Raw genomic sequence first — 21,393 nt, 5'->3', positions numbered from 1 at the left:
ATTGCGCGCTTGCAGGCCTCTCCGCTTGCACTGCTTCACCTGCAACCACCTGGACATTCCGGCCAGCCATAACCGTCTTACCTGAAACCTAGTCTGCCGCCGCAATCATGTCAAGCTTCACTAGCTTCTCCTCCGCGAGCTTCTCCTACAGCTCAAACAGCAACGGCCAGCGCACCGGCCAGGCGTATCGCAAAGAGGCCCACAGCACGCCTGAAGGCACCTCCACCAGAACTACCACCCAGAACCTTGGCGAGCCTACGATCCAAGAGACTCGCCACTACGACGCGAACGGTCGCGAACTGCTCGGCAGCGGCCAGGCCGCACACAGGCCCGCGATCCAGCAGTCTGGCGGCGGTCGTGTCGAGGAGATCGAAGAGTCGGACGCCGACCGCGCATACAGGGAAAAGATGGAGGATGAGTACGCCAAGAGGGAGGGTGGCGCGTAAAGATGCTGGCGAGCAAGTCAACGCCGAGCCATGCTTAGCCTGGTCAGTCGCTCTTCATTGATGATTTATGATAATACCACTCAACCAAAATTTATGATCCTCGCTACCTCCAAGCATGAGCCTTACATGCACGTTTTGTCCTCGTGATGATCTCGTATGAGTGCTGAGCCTCATTCCGTTTCTTGAGCCTTCTCCAGCAGTTCTCCGTCCCACCCGTTCTCCCGCAGATACAGCTCGAAAGCCTTGTCTTCGGCCAGGAGATCTGCTTCAGTCATATCCTCGATTAAGAACCTGCGTCCGAGTCAGCCGGCTGCGAAAGTTTAAATGTAAACGAAATCCAAAGACTAACCAATACACCACCATCCCGATGGCACCAAAAATCGCAGCGAAGAAGAAGGTCCAGCGCTGACCAAGGTTCTCCTTGATGGGCGTAAACACTTCGGTTCCCACCGCTGCGCCAGCTTTACCCAGGGCTGCTGAGATGGCGTAGCAGACGCCTCGAATGGCCGTAGGGTACGACTCCGTGGATACCAAACCGAGTGTCGCACCGGGTCCCATGTGGCCCAGGCTCTGCATCAGCCCATACATGACCACAAACGCGGGGATGACCTTCGAGATCTCAGCAAACGAGCAGCCGACGATCAGTCCGATGAGCAGGTAGCCGCCAAAGCCGAGGATTCCAGTCCAGCGGCGGCCGAGGCGGTTGACAAGGAAAATGCCAACGAAGACACCTGGAAGAGTCATCAAGGAGAGGATCAGTTGCCAAAGAGCCACGGTCTGCAGCGCCTTACCAGGCACGAGAGAGTTGATGATGGTGCTGCTCATGATGCCGTTGGGGAAGTTTACAAAGTCGTAGATGAAGAAGGCTCCGCCGGTGCCGGCGAGCCGAAGCCAGTACCTTTTGAGGATGAGGCGCAGAGGGATCGACGCCGCCTGGGTTGTTTTGAAATTGGAGCGACGGAAGAGCTTGGAGTCTTCCATACGTAAGCGGAAGAGAAAAACGAAAAGCGGCAGAAGGATCGAGATGGTGTTGACCGAGATGTATGCCGCGGTGAGGTCATTGTTGGAGCCTATCAGCGTCATCAGATAGACAAAGATGCACACCGGGCCTCCCCAACAAGTGATGAAGGTTGTCGCGCAGACGAAGATGGGGCCGCGGTTTGCTGGGTTGTAGTCCTCCATGCCTTCACAAGCAGCCTGTGCTGGGGGTATCAGTACTATATCCATCGCCTACGACGCACAACGCTTTGGCGATCGACTTACTGTGGCTCCTGCGGGGAACTCGCCGCCAACTCCGACACCAGCAATGCCTCGAGCTACCGTCAGGTACCAAAGCATATTCTCCACGCCGAGATGTTGAACCCTCAGTGCCAAGGTTGCCATCAGGCTGCCGATGACAACCAAGGACGAGGTAAAAACCATGCCGGCCTTCCTGGACCAGCCATCGGTGACGAATCCCAGCAGGAGAATGCCCAGGATTTGGCCTACAATGAGCGAGTTCGAGATTCGCGTCTGATCTGCGGAGCTGTACGCCGAACCGTACATGTGTTTGAAAATGACGTTAACATTGTTTGCGATCTTCTGCTGATAGCCGTCGGAGAAATTCGCTGCCGTCTTGGTAAGGTCAGCCCGATGCTTTGAAGCCGGAGTGAGCAGAACTTACGCAGCCAGCTACGGCAAAAAAGGTGGTTGTGCGAGCATGTCTCCGATCAACACTAGCACCTTCAAGGGACGGTGTGCTTGGGTCGTCGACACCGGCGACTGTGCCTGAGATCTGCTTCTTCTCGCTGGAGCCTACCGCCGTAGGCGCACGGTTCTCCGAAACAGCAATGTGCGACTGCATCTTGAAGCCGTGCTCGCGCTCGCACCGTCTTTCTCTCTCAAGCAAGCCATTATATACCTACCTACTCGGAAGAACCCCCGCCTCAATGCCACCTCTCCCACCAATGCAGCAGCAAAAATCCCTACTACCGAGCAGTTTCAGCAGAGATTTTGTGGACCGGTGGGTCTCTCAGCTTGCGCGGTCCGACATTCGCCGCTGATAAGATGTTCCAAAAGTGGCACAGTCCTCCGCTGATGCACGGCTTTCTCCTCGGCAGGTCCACGGAGACCGGCGAAAAGCTGGCGACCCCGATGCATTTGTGTCTGGCTTCGCGTGGAAGGGACGGACCCCTGACCGCCCGGCGGGTAGGGCGCAAAGCTTGTCAATGCTTGGTCCCCTGCTATCGGCAAGGACGGCACGGCACGAGAGGCTAGAGAGCGGGGTCATCAACAAGTCGTTGCCGCAGCCGAGTGTGATCATTCTATTGAATGTTCTTTCGATTGTTTCGTCACTGAAAGGTAAATGAACAGAACAGTCAACCCCCTCGTCTCGGCAGGCATGCCAAGTGAATTCACAGTCTGCAACCACGTCAGCCCAAAGAGCTCGCTCAAACAAAACGGCAAGTAGGAGAAAGCTCACGAATACCCCGACTTCTGCCTCGCCTCCACATACGTCGGCGTCTCCTTGCACCTCTTCAATCACGCCCCCACAGCCGACCACCTCTTCCCCTGCGTCCCCAGCCGCCGCGCGAAGATGTAGTTGACGCTTAACTGCATCATGACGTCCGCGGCCGTGACGGCATCGCCGACCAGAAACCTCGACCCGTTCGCAGACAAGTCGCGCTCGACCCAGTCCAGGTCGTTCTGCACGTTGTTGCTCATGCCCAGCTCCATGGCCGCGAGTCCCTCTTCCCTCGTGCTCGACTCCGGGTAGTTCCACCGCGCGTGCGTGATGGCCAGGCCGTGCAACATGAAGGTTGCTTCCGCCGCGTGGATTCACTGCAGGACGTGGACGTGAGCCGCCGCGTCGACCTCGGCTTTGGGCAGCAGGCGGTGTTGTTTGTCGTACCTAGCGCAGAGGTACCTTTGACTGATTCAGACTTCTCAAGCGTCTACCTGTCCCAGAATTTGATCTCGTAGTCGAGCCCGAGCTCCTCGAGTAGCCAGGCCGTGTGTATGCTGCGCGATTCTTGGAGGAAGAAAAGGACGATTGGCGGCATTGGTCCATTGACCAGGCGACAAAGCACTCATTGGGGGTATTGTCAGACAAGCAAATGTCGACATCATTAGTCTTGTCCCTAGGGATTGCCAGTGGCTTCCCCGCATAGCTTCGCGGGGCACGGATTTCGAAGAGCTTGTTTCAAGTCGCAAGGCAAAAATGCGAGCAATTCCACCAAAATATCGGCGTTGATGCGCAAACGTAATGTTCTTTGGCTTTCGCGGTCGGCCCATGCATCCCTTCGCTTCTCAAGTCAGAGGACATCCCCGCTCGAGTAGATCCCAACCTACACCTTCCCAAACACATCCTCGTCCTTCACGTCCAGCACGATCATATGCCCCGGCGCATGCCCCAAGACCGTGCCCTCCAACCCCGCCTTCATCGCCGCCTCCTGCGGCGTGACCCCGCACCCCCAAAACACGGGCACGTTCTCCTCGTCCCCCTCCGTCAGCCCCGTCACGCCGTCCGCCATCACCGGCGCGTCTCCCCAGTCCGGCGCGTTCACGTCCGCGATGCCCAACTCCTCCAACGCGTCCCAGCCCCACGCCACCGGCTCGCCGTGCGCCGCGGCGAAGGGGCGCGTCGTGTCGCGCACGGCGGGGATGCTGCCGCGCGGGTAGGGGCGCATGCTGACGATGTAGGCGGAGGAGGCGAAGACGCCGGCGGGGCAGAGGGGGATGCGCGTGCGGTACATGGGGACGATGCGGTCGAGGCTCGTGTGCCGGGGCGTGAGGCCGGCGCGGGCGAGGGCGGCTTCGAAGCTGTAGGAGCAGCCGATCAGGAACGCGACGTGGTCGGCGGTCCAGTGGGCGTGGATGTCCGAGATGTGGGAGGCGGTGAGGGCGCCGTTGCTGGAAAGCGGGGTTTTTGGTGTTAGTTTTCAATGCTGATTGCGTTTGAGCATGTCGATTGATGTGGCGTACTTGTACACCATGTATCGCGGCGCATCCGTCCGGATGTCGATTCCTTCGGCTATGGCATCGTCGGCCACGCCGTCCATCCAGGACTTCAGCGCCGAGTAGCTTCCGACAGTCGCAGACTCGGCAAGCAGCGGGCATGGCACTGGGTTGCGCTGGCAGAGCAGCCGGAAATCAGCAGCATATTGGGACGGCAGTACAATCAAGTTCGCTTGAAGGTGGTCCGGCGCAAGGCCTGACGTCGAGAGAATGGCGTTGGCACGGGCGGCGGTGCGGGCGGAATGACCGGTTGGGTAGGTGGGCGGGGTAGGAAGAGAGCCCATGGTGGTGAATGTTCTCGGATCCGGTGTTTGTGAAACGTTTGTAAAATGCCCCAAGTTGGAATTAGTATGCAAGGCAACAGAGGGATCTAATCTAGCCTTGCCACAGCTCTTCTGGCAGACGCAATGGTTCAGTGAGGTGTGGAGTTGCCCATCGGCTGGGTGATACGATCAGATAAGCACCTTCGGCAAGCCATGCCGAGCGGCCGGGCATCAAAAGAAGGTGCGAAAGCAGGAACATTGGTGCTGTGGCGAATAAGCTGGCATGTTTGGCTGATGATCCGGGTAGTTTGATCAACGGCAGGGTCAGCATGGTGGGGTTATATCGGTATGACGAACCGATGGCTGCCCCGATGCCTTTCGCGGTAACTAGCATTGTTGCCTCTCCAAGATCCTTTTTGAGACCTCTTCAATACTGCAGTACTTGCTACTCCGTCGTATATAGCTCTGCTCTCCAGGTCCGACTATTTCCGTCAAGTGCAGAACATCGACATAGAGTAGTAGGCGATGTTCCAAATGCGACACGTTTGTGGTCACACGAGTTTGGGGTAGCTTTCGATGCATACGAATGCCATGCTTCCAGCTATCTACTGTGTTTGATCGCCACCCACCCAGCAGAAAGGTAGGGTGAAGACTGTGAAGAACATCCGGATAGAATTCCAGACGGAGTTCAAACAGGGTAAAGGACCTTGATCCGCACGACCACTTGGGATCAGTCGATCCCAGGGAGCACAAGAACCAGGCGACAATGCCTGAGAAGCGTCTGAACCTGCAGAATGAGAACATTTGAGAAAGAAAATCCCCAGCGAAAGGCAGGGCTCCAGTAATTACCATTTCTCTATATCAAAACATGTCATCGCAGTTCGGCCTAGCTAAAACATCGTTACAGATGATACTCAAAATCCAGAGCACGATCTCCTGTCTTGACCTTCCGTGTGTCCTCAAGCTCACCGCTAGCAATTCTCTTCTTCTCGTTGTTGCATTTTCTGATGTAGAGGTATTTGCCAACAATGAGCAGTTGGCTCACGCATAGTGCACCTAGAGAGAATCTAGAAAGCTGCATCAGCAAAGTGTCGTCTACTTTTCAGCATGTGACTCACCCATTGCCCAATTTGTAAGGAGCCTTCCGGTAAATCTGTCCAGCAACGACACCGGCGGTATTTCCAATCGTCTGTTGGAAACCAATGGCGGTTGCACGGCGGTAGTGTGGTGCTACGTTGACGTTCAGCCAAGTGAGGTTCAAGCCGGGCCCGTTGTAAACGGCGACGGCGCAGAGAAAGGTTGCGAAGAACTTCACGCCCCCAGGCGTATCTGTGAGGAGAAGAATGTATCCGACGATGCCAAAAATATTCGCGAAGAGAACAAACTAAGGGAGATTAGCTCGGGCGTCATCCCGCCGGCAGCCCCGTACGAAGGACACTCACTGGGCCACGAATCCGCAATTTGTCCGAAACGAAGGCGAAGCTCAAGAAAGCGATACCGCCGAAAATGTAGACAGGAATAGTCAGATACTGAGACTGGAGGGTATTGTAGCCCATTCCCTGGATGATAGACGGAAGGAAGGTGCTGAATCCATAGAGCAGGATGTCTTGACAGAATTGAATAGCACCGCTGCAGAAAACGTCAGCACCGTGGCGTCCATTCTGTCAGGGGGCATCGGGCATACCTGAGATAGACTTTAGGATCCTGTAGAGCAAGCTTGACTTCATTCCAGTCAAACTCCTCGCTCCCCATATAGGCCTGGCGTTGGATGGCGCGGACACGCATCATCTCCTTCTCCTCGGCGTTGAGGAAATAAGCGTTCGAAGGGTCGTTCGGAAGACCAAACCACACAACGAAGGCCACGAGAACGCTAAATATGCCTTCAATGATGTAAACCCACCTGATTGCCATTAGCGTGGTAGCAGCTGGGACGAGACGGATGTGAATACCTCCAGCCTGAGAAACCCCCAACGCCATCCATGTGGAGAATGCCATACGCCAGCAGCCCGCCAAAAGCTCCAGCAATTGCTGTACAGACAAACAGGTAGGAGACGCGCTTGGCCTGCTCCTCACGGCGATAGACCATAGTCAGGTAGAGGTTAAGGCCGGGGAAGAGACCACCCTCGCAGGCGCCAAGAATGAGTCTCGTGGCGTAAAGGCCGCCGATGTTCTGGATGAAGCCGGAGAAGATGGTGACGAGAGACCAGACGATGCAGAGGCCGGTCATGAGAAGACGCGGGGTCAGCTTCTTGAGGAGGACGGCCCATGGGGTTTCGAATGCGACGTATGTGGCGTAGAAGATGGAAACTGCGGTTGAGAATTCCTGGGAGCTCGCGCCGATGTCTTCGGGCATTCCTGCTGTCTTGACATTGCCTGTTCCGAGGTCAGTAGACCGCCAACTTGACGTTGCATAAACGGGGCATACCAATGTTGGAACGGTCGAGAAAGCAGGACTGGCCGGTGTAAGTGGACTTTCTTAATAGCGGTAGCGGGGCAACTCACCAGGTACACCAACATGATGACCGGGGTGAAGGCGGCATCGAGCTTTGCTAGCAGCTTCGTCTCCTTGGCAGGGTCGATGAGCAGCGGCTGGATGTCGCCAGACTCTGCATCCTGAGGGCCCTGCTTGGCGTCATAGACGGGCGACTTGGATTCCGGGTCCTGTGCAGGAGACTCCATAGTGGCGGCAGTCGACAAAGTTGCGGCCGGGCAGCGGCTGGGGTTGGAGAAGCGGTCGTCTTTAACAGCAGCAGGGTTGCAGGGGTGGAAAGCGGCTATCTCTGGTACGTATGGCGGTCACACATTGAAACGGGAGGAGAAGCGGCGATTAAACTGATAGATCGGGATGAGCATCCGTCAACAGTCAGGCCGACGCGATAAGCCGATGCTTGGCTGTGCCGACGTCACCGCCAGAGATGACGCCCTGCGCTGGTGCAGAGCCATTCGGGTCGATATGTGGCGCGAGAACAGCGCTACACCAAGGCGCAGCTGGAGTGAGACGGCGCAGAGTCGCTGGAGAGGGGAAAGCGTCGGCAGGCGCATGCGAGGTGCGGGCGAGCGTGCGTCGACGGCAGGCGTGGGCGAGTGGAGTCGCGCACGCGATCGGCCTAAGTCGGCCTGAGCCAGTCGCCAGCCCAGGCAGTCGCGACCATCACCACCGCTGCCTCCCCGCTGATCGGGCCCGGCTTCCACTGGCTCCTCAGCGGCGACTTGAGCCTCTGCCTGCCCCGACCTAGTCTAGAGTCCGCCCAGTCCCCGCCCGCAGACCCACCTGCACACTGCTCATGTCTCCTGCAAAGCACCGCTCTCAAGCCCGGGGCCGCCAGTCCCCAAAGGCCTCCGATCCCTACCGGAGAACCTCACTCGCGTGAGATCCCGAGCTTTCCTCTCTGCTCTGACGACTTTCTCACCTTTTTGTGCTGCTTGCAGGTGCAAGCGCTGCAGGGGCCGCAAAACGAAATGCAGCGGCGAGTTCCCGCGGTGCCGGACATGCGCCAACACCAACAGCGACTGCGTCTACTTGGAACACGAGCGCAAGATCTCGGTCCCAGAATTGTATGCTCACCACCACCACCTCGCCCGGCCATCGTCCCACGCTGATTCCCATAGCTATCTCCGTGAATTAGAGGCTCGCTTGAAGGCTTACGAGTGCAAGTCGCCTTTCCGTACTCTCATCAATCCGAGCTTACTGGTCCCACAGCCGGCAACCCGCCCTCAACCTCGCCCATCACTCCCTCGGTAGCTGCGGCGCCCGCCTCTTCCACCATTGAGGACGAGGCTGCCACTGATGGCTTTGATGACAACAATCCCCTCACTGATGGCATGACCCATCTTGTCATCACCCCTTCCGGCCAGAGGCGTAAACCTCCTTCCTCTCCTATTGCCATATTGATCGCTGAGCGATTTCCTAGACTATCTCGGAAACTCGTCGTCAACAAGCTTCGGCCTCAGGCTTCGCAGTTTCTTCGAAACCTTCCGGCGCTTTGACCAGGACTTGTCCATTGAAGTCCAGTATCCCACATACAATCCAGCCGCTTGGCCCAAGAGACGGCCATCTGTGGCCGAAGCCCCGAAGCTGCCTCCACGCGACTTTGCCAAAATGTTGTATCATGCGCAATACACGTACATTGGAACCATCTTTTCGTTTGTTGAGCCGCGTGTCTTCGACGAGAGACTCGAAAAAGTCTACACGGGAACTTTAGACCTGTCCGACAGGGAAGTATGCCTTGAATACTGCCAGGTCTTGGTCATCCTTGCCTATGGCCAGCTTTACAGCGTGAACCAATGGGACGGACACGATGGCCCACCCGGCTTCGACTACTTCATGCAGGCCTTGCAGTTCTTGCCCGACACCCACGATGAGGGATCGGTCTTGTTCGTCGAGGTCCTCTCCTTGGTCGGCTATTTCATGCAAAATCTCAATCGTCGCGATGCTGCATTCCTTTACGTAAGGCCGACTTCATCGCCCGGTCGTATGAGTGCTGTGCTAATGGGCGCCACTAGATCGGCCTCGCCCTAAGGATGGCGATTTCCCTTGGCCTCCATCAGGAGATAGTCGACCCAGAGATGGATGAGGGGACAAGAGAGCATCAGCGTCGGCTGTGGTGGTCGGTTTACTCCATGGACAGGTGAGTCACCAAGCCTCAGCCGCTCCATATTCGCAACTGATCTGGCCAGAATCTTGTGCGCCAAGTCTGGAAATCCAATTACCATCCTTGACGAGGATATTGGTGTATTGCCGCCGTCAAGGCTGCCACACGAGCCTGAGATTGGCTCTGCAACGGTCCTGTTCCACTACACAGAACTGTCACGCATCCTCGGCAAAATCATGAAGGGTAAGGACCAAGTAGGCCCATTCTGATGGCACCAGTAAGCTGAATCTCTCAGGCATCTACCGAAAGAGTCCGAAGACAGGTTCAAGCCTTGTCACGTCCGTCTACAACATCATGACCGACTTGAACAACTGGCGACGTGACCTCCCAAAGCTCCTCCAATTTGACGCATCCCGCCTCGACCGTGATATCTCGCGCGAATCTGTTTCAACCTTTTTACATTATTATCAATGCATCAACATGACCGCTCGTCCTCTGCTCTTCCGCGTCGTTCAACGACGGCTAGCAAATCTTGCTGCAGAGAAGGAAAAGGACTGGCGTAGCGGTCTTTCTACCACGACTATCGCAGTAATTGAGGCATGTGTGGCTGCAGCTCGAGATAGCACGACCATGATGCATGCTGCCGCCAAGCAGAATCTCGTGGGTAAGTAAACCCTTCATCCTATCCGAAGCAACATCCTGTGCGGCTCTCGCTGACCTTCTGCAAGCCACCTACGGGTTCATGGATGGCGAGCACATCTTCAGCGCTGCGATAGTATTAGTGATGGCAAACCTAGCCTTTCCTCACAACGACCGTGACCACGTCGCCATGGAAAAGGCTCTCGATGTCCTTCGTGGCATGGCTGAGAAAGGTAATGGTCACATACGGGCGAGGCACGAGCTGCTCATCAAACTACGCGGCATGACTGCAGCGGACCCTACCGCATCAGTGCCAGCTGTCGCTGGCCTAAAGATCGCTGCACCGCCTGCGCTGGCCTTGCCAGATGAAAGTGAGGGTGGGATGCCGCCCGAGGCGACGATGCAGCCATTTGATATCGACGCGGCACTGCCCGGGATGCAGTATACCGGTGACGTGAATCTGTGGGAGGAGGGCTATGGCGATTGGGGACCAGCTGTAGACTTCGACTGGGGAGCGTGGACAGAAGCAGCACAGGGGACGAGCAGGTGAGCAATAACGAAGTCATGAGACTGTAGGTGCGAAACGAAATACTCTGCATGATCCAACATATCCGATGTCGATTGATGAAATAGTAGTAAGCATTGTGCGAACAGTGAGCAGAAATGCAGGTACGGGACGTTGCAGAATTTCGAGCCCATTTACGTTGGCAGTAGAAGCAGATGTACAGATGTAGGTGTAAGTTTTCTAGGCCATCCCCCGTGGGTAGTTAAAGAGGATGCGCGGACATAGTTGTGGATAACAATTTGCCCATTCATTTGCGCCTCTACCGACACTTCAGCAGCTTTCCTCTACGATAAAAGTCACTACGTCGCTCAATCTCAAGCTTTAGCCTCTTCCCTCACCACCCTATCCTTCTCCACCTCAACTGCATCCTCCTCCTCCAACGTCTTGGCTTCGGGATCCTTGATTCCAAACCCACCCTCGACGCCGGCTTCCTCACGGCCGGTCCGCTTATGCACGGTGCGGCCACCCTTGGCGCTCCACACGCCACCGGTAAGACCGCCTTTGACAAAGAGGTAGTCGAGGTCCTCGAGCTCGAGGCCGTTGGTCTCGGGGTAGAAGCAATAGACTATGGGGACCCAGAGCGCGCAGAAGACGGCGAAGATGACGAAGGTGCGCCACTTGATGTTTTGCGTGGCGATGGGAGTGATTTGGACGACGGCGAAGACGCACATCCTGTGATGGAATGCTGTTTAGTAAGGAAGAATAGGGGACAAGGGGGGAAGGAAAGAGGGGGCCATGTTACCAGTTTACAAAGGAACCGAGTGCTTGGCCTTTGGAGCGGATGCGTGTGGTTGTGACCTCGGAGGGGTAGAACCAAGGAATGGGCAACCAGCCGATGCCGAGGAAGATCTGGAACAGGAAGACCATGGCGGTGGCACCGTAGGCCGCGGGCTGCGTGCCCGTCGACAGCAAGATGCTAGCGAGCGAGAAGCAGAGACACAGCCCTGCGGCGCTAAACATGAGCAGCGCGCGGCGGCCGAATCTGTCGACAGTCTATATTGTACTTTCTTAGTGCTTGTAATAAACGTAGTCGATAGGAGAGGGGGAGAAGGGACTCACCCAAAGCGGGATAAAGCTGCCGACAAGGTACGTTAGCGACGTGCAGCCGCCGAGGATGAGCGACATGGTACGGGACAAGCCCATGGTCTGCTCGTAGACGGTAGGAGCATAGTAATTGATAAAATTCGATCCGGTCCACTGCTGTTGCACGTTGACGGCCATGCAGAGGCATATGCGTCTGAAGTTGCCCTGCGGGCCACCTGTGATCAGTTCCTTGTACTGGAACGGCCCACCCCGCGTCTCCTTCTCGATAGAAGCCTGGATAGTGCGCACGGTGTCGACGACTTCAGTGTCATCAATGGCGGCGTTGTCAAGCCGCGAGAGCACGTCGGCTGCCTCTCGCGTACGGTCTTTCTCGATCAGGAAGCGGGGTGTTTCCGGGAGTGGCAGCATTTGTACGACCAGGCAGATGGCGAAGAAGGCTTGGAAGGCGATTGGCAAGCGCCACTGGACAGGCCCGGAGACGTAAGACAAGCCGAAGTCCATCCAGTAGGCTATGCACAGGCCGACGATTGTGACGGTGCCTTGGGCACTGAGGAGTTGGCCTCGGTTCTTTGGCTTGGCGAGCTCGGACTGGTAGGCTGGGATGTTGGAGCTGTTGAAGCCATTGCCCTGGGGTCGTCAGTGGACATTCGAGCCAAGTGAGATGTCATCTTACAATGCCGGTGACGATGCGTCCGACCAGTAGCTGGGCAATGGTGGTTGATGAGGTGAGGATGATGGTGCCTATGATCATGGTGGTGCCGCCGGCCATGATCATGTTCCTCCGGCCGTAGGTTTCGGCAAAGAAGAATGACAGTAGCGAGCCAAAGGCACATCCAATCTGGACGCGTCAGCCTTCACGATTGTTGGGTGACTGTTGGGGCATCTCACGTCGTAGATGGAGACGATGAGGCCTTGCATATTCGCATCCGGGTAGTTGAAGTCATTTCCGAATTGATTGTTGGCACCGATGATGCCGCTCATGACACCCTGATCGTAGCCCAGGAGGAGGAAGCCTTGGCAAGAGGCGGCTTGTCGGAGCTTAGCATGTTGATGTGCAAAGGGCTTTGCGGACACTTACCAGTGATGGCCCAGTTTAGCCACCGCCCTCGCAGATTTGTGCCAAACATGATGCTCTCGGACGATGAAGTGAAAGACTCTGGCAGTGGGCGGGTAGGCTGGGAGGGACAGTAATAAGGAAAGCGTTTGCCGCAGCCCAAGGCCGGCCGACACCCGCAAAGCTTACCCCCATGTCTTCTCCGCAAAAGACCGGGGCAAATGTCTGGGGACTGGTAAGACGGGTTCGGTTGGTAGCTGGACCGAAGCTTGGCGCTTAGAAGATCATGTCCCAAAAGCGCAAGTTGGCGGCATCAATGCCCCGAAGACCGAAGATGCAACCGTTAGGTGTTGAGAGATGCCGGTCGGTTGAGTGACGTCATTCGGTCGGCTATCCCGAGCGCCGGTGAATCATCTACCTACATGGACAGTACGTCTGCGCCTCGCAAACTGTGGTAGGTACTTCCAGTGCAGGCTCGGATGGAGTGGTAGTGTAGGGGTGGCACGGTGGCAGCTTCCTGCTGGCACTGGCACGGTCATGCAGGGACCGCTTGGTAGCCAGGCCAGGCAGCTGCTCCACCCTCTCACGACACGCAACCCTCTGAGCTCATTCTATCCAAGCTTCCTGTGAAAGACCTCCTGCTAGCCCAGAACGTCTGCAAGACCTTCAACACCGCCATCGCCTCATCACCCACGCTCCAGCAAGCCCTGTTCCTCCGCCCACTCCCGGCCACAGCTACTCCGCCATCCTCGTCGACCTCGACGAAGCTGTTCCACTACCCGCGCCATGAGCCCACCACCGACCGGTGGGAGCGGAACCCTCTCCTCGCCGTAGCCTTCTGGCCGTGGTTCGACCGCAGCACTCCAGAATCTCTCTTCTTTCCGCTTTTCTGGGACTACGACACCTTTAAGGAGTTGGGCCTGGCCGACGCTGCAAAGCGCTCCGCCTTGCTTCGCCCCGAAGCCTCCTGGCGGCGCATGCTACTCACCCAGCCGCCCGTCGCCGAGCTCCAGGTGATGCTCCAAACTTGCAACCGTGGCGGCACTTCCATGGTCGATGCGACCATCTGTCCGGGGAACGGTTTGAGGATGGGTTTGCTGTACGACATCACGTGCCAAGAGTTGCTGGCTTCGAAACCCCGCGCCTTGCGAAGGTTCCGTGTGCAATGGCACGCCGCAGACCGCAAAATCGTGTTACACTTTAAGTGTACTCGCAGCTGTATTGATTCCAAGGGTCGGGCTTATCTTGTTATAAAGGACTATTTCAGTGATGCGTGGGGAGAGACGACCTTTGAGTGGCGGCAGTAAGTTCCCCGTCGAGACATGTCAACTTCCTGCTATTATCTTCATTATTATGAACTGACTCCTGAATAGAAGAGGCTCTCGTGGCTCCGATGACATTTTCTCGGCGGGGGATCACGAGGCTTGAAATTAGTTACATATGAGCACTTGTTCTCGCCCTCAGCTATGCACGAAGAAAGAGAATAACCCACACTACTTCACACAGATCCATACGAGCGAATGACAACTTTCTCTTCCTACATCAGCTTATGGACGCTTCGCAATTCACTATCCTATCTCTTCTCCGACGGCTTCTTCGCCGTGATGATCCACGCCTTCCAATCCAGCGAAAACTCACCCTCTCCAAACTGCTCCTGCAACGCTTTCTCGATCGCCGGTTCCAGCAATGGTCCATACTTCTCCTTCTCCTCCTCGCTCCAAAACTTCTCTGTGATGACCTTGCAAATCACGCCGTACAGCTCGCAGAACTCGCGCGCGTTGGCATGTTTGGTCCGATTCTCGAAGTGCTCGACGCGCATGTTCTCGAAGCCGGCGGCGCCCACCCCGCGTTCGAAGAAGGACCGCTCCTCCCATGGATCGTCGGTCGTGGCGAAGGCCTTGCAGAACTCCTTCCACGTCGGAAACTTGGGTCCTCTCAGCGACTTCACCGCCGCCTCGACGGGTGGGTACCAGCCCACGAACTCCCAGACGGTGAAGCCGCAGGTGCCACCCGGCCGCAGCACGCGGTGCCACTCGCTCAGAACCTGCCCAGGGTCGGGAAGGCCGACGAAGGCGAAGTTAGTGAGGACGTGAGTGAATGTGTCGGAGGCCACGTCCAATTTCTACCCAACGAATTAGCAATCGGCAGGGTGGAAGGAAGGAAGGAGGGTGATCGTACCTGCGCGTCGAGGATCCGGGAGGTGGCGCCCTTCCAACCGTTTTCCTTGATCCTGCTCTGCACCATGTCGACCATGCCCTGGGAGATGTCGCCGCAGGTGTGGTTGAGGCGGTCTTTGGCGTGCTCGGGAAGGGTGTTGTACAGATGGACCGTCAGGATACCGGTGCCGCATGCGTTGTCGAGCGTGACCAGGTCATCGCTGCCGGTCAGACTGTCGTCCAGCCCGGCTTGTTTGATGAGCGGGAGCGCGAAGGGGCCCGTCATGGACTCTCCCGGCTTGTACTTCTTCGCGACGTTGGGATCTTTCCAATCCATTGTTGTCGATGATTCAAAGCTTGATCAGGTGGATCTCGGAGTGTATGGGGTTGCGAAGAGATGGTGCTAATGATGATGATGAGGATGATGATGATGATGGTGATGCTTCTGCAACCCCTCCATCTTTAGCCTTTTATGTATGATCAAAAGTAAGCGATCCTTCTCGGTCACATTGACAAGCCACAGCTGACACGTTGGAATCCTCCATCGGTACTTTGTTTCGCTGGTGGCTTACGTTCAATCAAGCTTTGTGGGACGGCGCGGACCCAAGCGTTCCGACAATGTCTCCGGCTGATGGGGGTTATGTCTCCGGTCATCACGTGACTGAGACCTTCCCCCTCAGACTACCAGATAACGTTAGCCGCGCTGATTATTTATAGTACCATAGAACTACGTTTCAGGACTTGCGGCATTACATTGTCCATCAGCCAGCTTCCCTGGACGGGGAACCCTAGACAATCGCAGCCACCACCGCTTTGCAATAGACTTGGTTTAACGAATCCATGCTCGCCGCTGGCTGCCTTTGTATGCAAGGAAAGCGTTGGGTTTCTCGAGGACTAGAGTAAGTCGGAGCCTTTTAGGGCCGTCAGGACCAAATCGTCAGGTAACGCAACTGTACCTGTACTTTCCACCCACCATCAGTCTGAGTGAACGAACAAGTGTAGCACATTAACGGCGACCAACAGACAAGACGGGCAACGAAGAACTCTGTACAATATTTACTAGTCGAAGCCAAAAGCAAAAGGCTCTCAGTAGCAGTACTGCCAAGCCGGCATTTCACTTTCGCTTCAAACCACCGTCAGCGTAGCATTACCCCTCAGATCCGCGCTGGAGCTGCCGACCCAAATGGCAAACTCGCCCGGCTCGACGACGTACTTCATGCGAATGTCCCACACGCCGAGCTTGCTCACGTCGACGTCAATCGCCACGTCGACCGTCTCGCCCGCCTTGACGAGCACCTTCTTGAAGCCCTTGAGCTCCAGGTTGGGCACGGCGACGCTGGCGATGAGGTCGCTGACGTACAGCTGCACCACCTCCTGGCCGTCGCGGGTCGAGTTGTTCGTGACGCTCACCGTCGCCGTCACCACGTCCGCGGCGCCCGCGGTGGCGGCCGACAGCGAGACGTTGGAATAGGCGAAGTCGGCGTAGCTCTTGCCGAAGCCGAAGGGGTACAGCGGCTGGGGCGTGCTGAGGACGTACTGGTGGCCGAAGAGCAGGGTGCCGTTGTCGTAGATTTCGCCCGCGTCGACGCTGCGGCCCGAGTTGAGGTAGTCGTAGAAGACGGGGGTGGTGCCGACGTCGTGCGGGATGCCGACGGAGAGCTTGCCGCTGGGGTTGTGCGCGCCGAACAGCACGTCGGCCAGGGCGGCGCCGCCCTGCTCGGACGGGTAGAACTGCTGGAGCAGCGCCGTGGCGTTGCGCGAGATCCACGGCTCGGTGACGGGCTTGCCGCTCTGGAAGACGACGACGGTGGGCTTGCCCGTGTCGACGACGGCCTTGACGAGTGCGTTTTGCGCGCCCACCAGCCGTAGCGAGTGCACGTCGACGTGCTCGCCCGTCGTCGCGTTCAGCCCCTGCCACAGCTCCGTCTGGTCGCGCGACCACGTGCCCACCACCACGACGGCCACGTCGGCGGCCTCGGCCGCCGCCACGGCCTCTGCGAAGCCCGACTGGTCGTTGGACCAGCGCTCGGCGCCGAGGGCGTACTTCACGGTGCCGCTCGACGCGGCCTTGATGCCGGCCAAGGGGGTGACGCCGCGGTACTGCGAGTCCTGCACGACGTAGTCGCCGTAGTTCATGAAGTCGGCCATGGGCCCGATGACGGCGACGTTGGCGGCCTTGTCGAGCGGCAGCACGCTCTCCTTGTTTTCAAGGAGCACGATAGACTCGGCGTCGAGCTTGCGCGCGAGCGCGACCGACTGCGCCGTGTGGATGTGCAGCGCCGTCTCGTTGGCCGGCACCGCGCGGTACGGCTCCTCGAAGATGCCCAGCACGAACTTGGTGCGGAGCGTGCGGGCGACGGCCGTGTCGACAGTGTCCATGTCCAGCTTGCCCGACGCGACCAGGTCGATGATGGTCTCGAAGTTGTACGAGCCGCCGCCCATCTCGACGTCGTTGCCGGCCGGCAGGGCGTACAGCGTGACGGCCTCCTTGTCAATGGGGTCCGCTTTGCACATCTTGAAGTTCTTGCACAGCCGGTCGGTCCCTCCAGCGTCGGAGCTCACGTAGTACTCGTATCCCCATTCTTCGCGGAGGATCTGTACGCCGCGTCTGTCAGCAGCCCTCTCTCACTACCGCCAATCTTCCTCAGACTTACATCGGTGAGCGTGTGATGGTCCGCTACCGCCGGGACGCCGTCCCAAGAATGGTATGCCGACATAACGCTCGTAGCCCCCGCATCGATGATGGCGCGGTGGAAGGGCGGCAACCACGTCGTCCGCAGCTCGCGCTCGCCGCCGTGCACGGGGCCGGTGTTGAGGCCCTGCTCCGGGTCGCTGAAGCCCGCAAAGTGCTTAACCATGGCGCTGACGTTGCGCGCCTCGAGCCCACGCACGTACGCGTAGCCCATCTCGCCGGCCAGGTACGGGTCCTCGCCGTACGTCTCTTCGACCCGTCCGAAGCGCAGCTCGCGCGCCAGGTCGACGACGGGCGCGAAGATCTGGTTGATGCCGAGCGACAGCGCCTCCTGCGCGATCACGTCGGCCATCTCGCCGACGAGCTCGGGGTTGAAGGAGCACGCGTGGGCGATGGGGCTGTTGAAGATGGTCGAGTTGAAGTACGAGACTGTCTCCTGGTTAGACGTGCATCACCGGCAAATACGATCGTGAAGACTCTCACCTCCGTGGATGCCCTCGTTTTGCAGCTGTTGCGCCCCTGTCAGCTACGACATCAACAAGCTCTGGGATCTTCTTACAAGTGCCGGGATTCCCAGGGTAGTGTTGTGCAGGAGGTAGTCCTGCGCAATCTTGCCAGCCTCGGCAATCGTTTGCTACACGTCCCGTCAGAAATGCACCAGCACGGTAGTTTCTACAAACGGGTCTCACTTGGGAGATAGGGTAGCCGGTCCAGATCTGGCCTGCCCGCCATTCCATGTTCCACACCAGGCCGCTGGCGTTGAACTCGCCGGTGGTCTCATTGATGAAGTTCGTGATGTCGCCCTGGATGAGCTGCGCCACCTTTTCCTGCACGGTCATGCGCGACAGTAGATCCTGCACGCGGTCCTCGACGGACGCCGCGGGGTTCTTGTACAGTGGGGCCGTGCCATTGGTGGTGACGTTCTGGGCGGTGGCGCCGGCAGCGATGGCCACAGCCACAACAACGGCTGCCGAGCTCGAGACCATGATCGTGGTCTGACGGGAAGCGGGTGGGATCGGTTTGCTCTCTCCGAACGACAGACGGGGCGAGAACGACAGGGCCAGCCACGGGCGGCCCCGCGCAGCTTTTTAAATACCTTCATGGCCGTTCCTGGTACCTGTCCAAGCTAGCTTGCGGCTCGGCAACTCGTGTTCTCGGATCTCAGTCCCTGGAAGATCGCGGGAATTAGGGCACCAGGGAGGGATCCGGGTGGAGTTTAGGCAGAATGGCCCCGCAGTCACGTCGCTTCGAGCAGAAGAGCCTCGCCGTCCCAGTTGACAAGCGGCCCCGGTCGGATGACCGCGAGCCCGGGCTGAAAGAACTGGGGGGTTGAAACAGGGCGGGCCTCCCATTGGCGGAATATATGGCGCACGGGCCGCCCGGGGTGATGTCTGGGGAGAGCTTGGCTGCGGAGTGCGGGGGAATTGTGCGCGAGCCCAGACGGGAAGCCGTGCCACTGGAGGAAAGGCATGCCACTGGAGGAATGGCATGGGATGACATGGCACCATGCCTGCGATCTGCCCATGGGTGCTGGTCGCTCCGCGTCCAACTAGGCATGGTAGAGCGCCCAGAGCCGGGTAATCAGGTGCAACGCGAGCCTGCGCGAAGTATTATTACCTGGCCGCCGCTCTCCTGTCCTCCGACAGAGGCATATTCTTGAGCTGAGATTGTAGCCAACATGGGTCTCTGGTTCAACATCTCGCTGGCCGTGTTCGCGGCGACAGGGTGAGTCTTCCGGGAGTGGGTCCGGGCCGCAGCAATTAGCTGATAGTTCTCAGATCTTTCCTGTTCGGCTACGACTCTGGTGGTAAGTCGCCGGTTCCACCCAGAACTGCTGATTCTCAGACGAACTGACGGCCTTGCAGTCATGACCGACGTCATCCAGTCTCCGCATTTCCTCAATTTCTTCGACACAACCAAAACCTCTCCGATCATAGGAGCAATCAACTCCACCTTTTCCGGTGGGGCTGTCTTTGGTAGCTTGACCGGCGGTCTGACTATGGATCGCTTCGGCCGGAAGGGGACCATCATCATTGGCGCCACCGTTGCCTGCGTGGGCGCTATCCTCCAGTGCGCTGCCATGCACCTGGCCATGATGTTGGTCGGCCGGATCCTGGCCGGATGGGCTGTTGGCATTCTCTCCATGAGTGTGCCCGTCTACCAGAGTGAATGCGCGCATCCTGCAAAGAGAGGCAAGTTTCAAGTTGCGAGCCCAATATGGGAATTTCGGCCCTGACATCCCTGTAGGTTTGATCGTCGGCATTGCGCAGCAGATGATCGGTGTCGGATTCATCGTCTCCACCTGGATCGGCTACGGAAGCCACCATGTCCCCAGCACCAGCTCGTTCTCTTGGTGGGTGCTTCTTCGCCCCATTTGTCGACACAACCGTTCTCATGCGGCAATTCCTGACTCAGCCCGAGGGTTGATTGTGAGCACTGACAAGCTGGTGCAGGAGATTTCCCCTTGCCTTTCAGGCCATACCCTGCGTGCTCCTGATGTGCGGCATGCCCTTCTTTCCCGAATCTCCCAGGCATCTACTCGAGACGGACCGCGACGAGGAGGCAATGCGTGTCCTTCGAAAGCTCCATTACAACGGCGAAAACGACGAGTGGATCAACCGCGAGTTCCATGAGATCAAAACCACCATCGCCGCCGAAAAGGCTATCACCGCACCGTTAGTGAACATCCATGGATGCTGCAGGTTTCACTTACTGACCAGTGCCATTCAGTGGCTGGCGCATCATGTTCACCGTCAAGCAATGGAGAATCCGTCTTATGCACGCCACAGCTGTGCAGGTCTTCACTCAGATGACTGGGTATGTCGTGTCAACCGGGAGAGCCGGAATGAAAGCAAGGCTAACGCGCGACAAAGTATCAACGTCATCAACTACTACCAGACCCTCATGTACGAGAACCTGGGTATCGAAGGATCCCGCAACTTGCTCGTTACCGGCATCTACAACTGCGTCGGCCCGCTCTGCAGTATGTGTCGCTCTGCCCTGCATGACATCGGGGATATCCTAACCGCTTTCACAGATCTCATCTTCATCACCTTCTTCTTGGACCGCTTTGGAAGGAAGAAGGTACGCGAGTAAAACCCCGAGGCATAAGAATTAGCTAACTCTTACTCCCAAGCCACTGATCTTCGGAAGCGCGGCAATTACGTTGGCGCTCATCTGCGAGGCCATCCTCAACGCAAAGAACCCCAAAGGCAAGAGCGAAGGACTCTCGATCGGCGGCGTCTTTTTCATCTTCTTGGTCACCTGCGTAAGTCTCCACTTTCCCAACGAATCCTCAGTCCTGGGTAGTAATGTTATTCTCCGGAACAGATCTTCAGTTTTTCCTTCGGCCCGATCAGTTGGACCTACGCCTCTGAAATCATGCCCATGCAGATCAGAGCGCGCGGTAGTGCTTTCGCGACTGGAATTGGCAATTGGCTAGTCTCGACAATCTGGAGCCAGGTCTCACCAATTGGTCTCGGAGCCATTGGCTGGAAGGTAAGTAGGAAGCAGCATGGTGCCGCATCTTTGGCGAAGCTCGTTTGTGCTGATGAGACACCAGTTCTACTTCGTTTTCATCGCCTGGAACATCGTGGTTACGCTGCCCTGCATCATCATTTTCTTCAAGGAAACCAAGCAGCTTTCCCTTGAGGAGATTGATCTATTGTTTGGCGAGCGCGCCCTGGGTCAATTGCCCGACAACATCCACGACGTCAAAGTGGACCCGAGCGCTGCAGAAATCATCCACCAAGAAACCAAGCAGTAGCGGTGGGTGCTGAACATGTTTTCGCGTCTGCGGGAGGCGATGCTGGAATGACGCGCAGTTCAACCGGATACTCCGCTCGTGCAGGACCTGGCTACAGCAATAGACATCGAAGATTACATGACTGTTGGGACGAGGATGATAATGATGAACCATTTCATTGTTCAGGTGATTCTTTCCTGC

General features: G+C 57.4%; 9 protein-coding genes across 9 annotated transcripts; 3 read left to right on the top strand and 6 right to left on the bottom strand.

Annotated features, from left to right (window-relative positions):
• Positions 1-107: 107 nt before the first annotated feature.
• SLS55_008863 (uncharacterized protein) lies at positions 108-446 on the top strand (the record flags this gene model as incomplete). The annotated part of the gene is made up of 1 exon (XM_066780268.1): positions 108-446. One exon carries the CDS (start codon positions 108-110, stop codon positions 444-446), a length of 339 nt encoding a protein of 112 aa, XP_066629497.1.
• A 170-nt stretch (positions 447-616) lies between these two features.
• On the bottom strand, positions 617-2,289 carry SLS55_008862 (uncharacterized protein; the record flags this gene model as incomplete). Its single annotated transcript, XM_066780267.1, has 4 exons — positions 617-737; positions 796-1,643; positions 1,710-2,104; positions 2,169-2,289. The coding sequence occupies 4 exons, from the start codon at positions 2,287-2,289 to the stop codon at positions 617-619; spliced, it is 1,485 nt and encodes a 494-aa protein (XP_066629496.1).
• Positions 2,290-3,772: 1,483 nt separating this feature from the next.
• SLS55_008861 (uncharacterized protein) lies at positions 3,773-4,726 on the bottom strand (the record flags this gene model as incomplete). Its single annotated transcript, XM_066780266.1, has 2 exons — positions 3,773-4,337; positions 4,410-4,726. 2 exons carry the CDS (start codon positions 4,724-4,726, stop codon positions 3,773-3,775), a joined length of 882 nt encoding a protein of 293 aa, XP_066629495.1.
• An 880-nt stretch (positions 4,727-5,606) lies between these two features.
• On the bottom strand, positions 5,607-7,384 carry SLS55_008860 (uncharacterized protein; the record flags this gene model as incomplete). Its single annotated transcript, XM_066780265.1, has 7 exons — positions 5,607-5,772; positions 5,824-6,089; positions 6,148-6,334; positions 6,390-6,605; positions 6,748-7,078; positions 7,131-7,158; positions 7,208-7,384. The coding sequence occupies 7 exons, from the start codon at positions 7,382-7,384 to the stop codon at positions 5,607-5,609; spliced, it is 1,371 nt and encodes a 456-aa protein (XP_066629494.1).
• Positions 7,385-8,527: 1,143 nt separating this feature from the next.
• On the top strand, positions 8,528-10,486 carry PUT3 (Transcriptional activator; the record flags this gene model as incomplete). Its single annotated transcript, XM_066780264.1, has 6 exons — positions 8,528-8,564; positions 8,617-9,152; positions 9,209-9,333; positions 9,383-9,540; positions 9,593-9,961; positions 10,026-10,486. 6 exons carry the CDS (start codon positions 8,528-8,530, stop codon positions 10,484-10,486), a joined length of 1,686 nt encoding a protein of 561 aa, XP_066629493.1.
• Positions 10,487-10,815: 329 nt separating this feature from the next.
• On the bottom strand, positions 10,816-12,526 carry SLS55_008858 (uncharacterized protein; the record flags this gene model as incomplete). The annotated part of the gene is made up of 5 exons (XM_066780263.1): positions 10,816-11,173; positions 11,244-11,494; positions 11,561-12,172; positions 12,219-12,383; positions 12,434-12,526. 5 exons carry the CDS (start codon positions 12,524-12,526, stop codon positions 10,816-10,818), a joined length of 1,479 nt encoding a protein of 492 aa, XP_066629492.1.
• Positions 12,527-14,172: 1,646 nt separating this feature from the next.
• On the bottom strand, positions 14,173-15,092 carry SLS55_008857 (uncharacterized protein; the record flags this gene model as incomplete). The annotated part of the gene is made up of 2 exons (XM_066780262.1): positions 14,173-14,721; positions 14,778-15,092. 2 exons carry the CDS (start codon positions 15,090-15,092, stop codon positions 14,173-14,175), a joined length of 864 nt encoding a protein of 287 aa, XP_066629491.1.
• A 788-nt stretch (positions 15,093-15,880) lies between these two features.
• On the bottom strand, positions 15,881-18,433 carry SLS55_008856 (uncharacterized protein; the record flags this gene model as incomplete). Its single annotated transcript, XM_066780261.1, has 5 exons — positions 15,881-17,350; positions 17,410-17,876; positions 17,931-17,955; positions 18,007-18,081; positions 18,137-18,433. The coding sequence occupies 5 exons, from the start codon at positions 18,431-18,433 to the stop codon at positions 15,881-15,883; spliced, it is 2,334 nt and encodes a 777-aa protein (XP_066629490.1).
• A 692-nt stretch (positions 18,434-19,125) lies between these two features.
• On the top strand, positions 19,126-21,213 carry SLS55_008855 (uncharacterized protein; the record flags this gene model as incomplete). Its single annotated transcript, XM_066780260.1, has 11 exons — positions 19,126-19,172; positions 19,226-19,254; positions 19,313-19,612; positions 19,695-19,800; positions 19,901-20,122; positions 20,178-20,264; positions 20,321-20,430; positions 20,485-20,531; positions 20,584-20,715; positions 20,778-20,945; positions 21,010-21,213. The coding sequence occupies 11 exons, from the start codon at positions 19,126-19,128 to the stop codon at positions 21,211-21,213; spliced, it is 1,452 nt and encodes a 483-aa protein (XP_066629489.1).
• Between the last annotated feature and the right edge of the window lie 180 nt (positions 21,214-21,393).

Source organism: Diplodia seriata (genome assembly GCF_021436955.1).
Source record: "Diplodia seriata strain FDS-637 chromosome Unknown scaffold_9, whole genome shotgun sequence".
Classification (NCBI taxonomy): Eukaryota; Fungi; Ascomycota; class Dothideomycetes; order Botryosphaeriales; family Botryosphaeriaceae; genus Diplodia; species Diplodia seriata.
The sequence above is the reverse complement of the archived record's forward strand: the minus strand, read 5'-3'. Positions and strand labels throughout refer to the sequence as shown.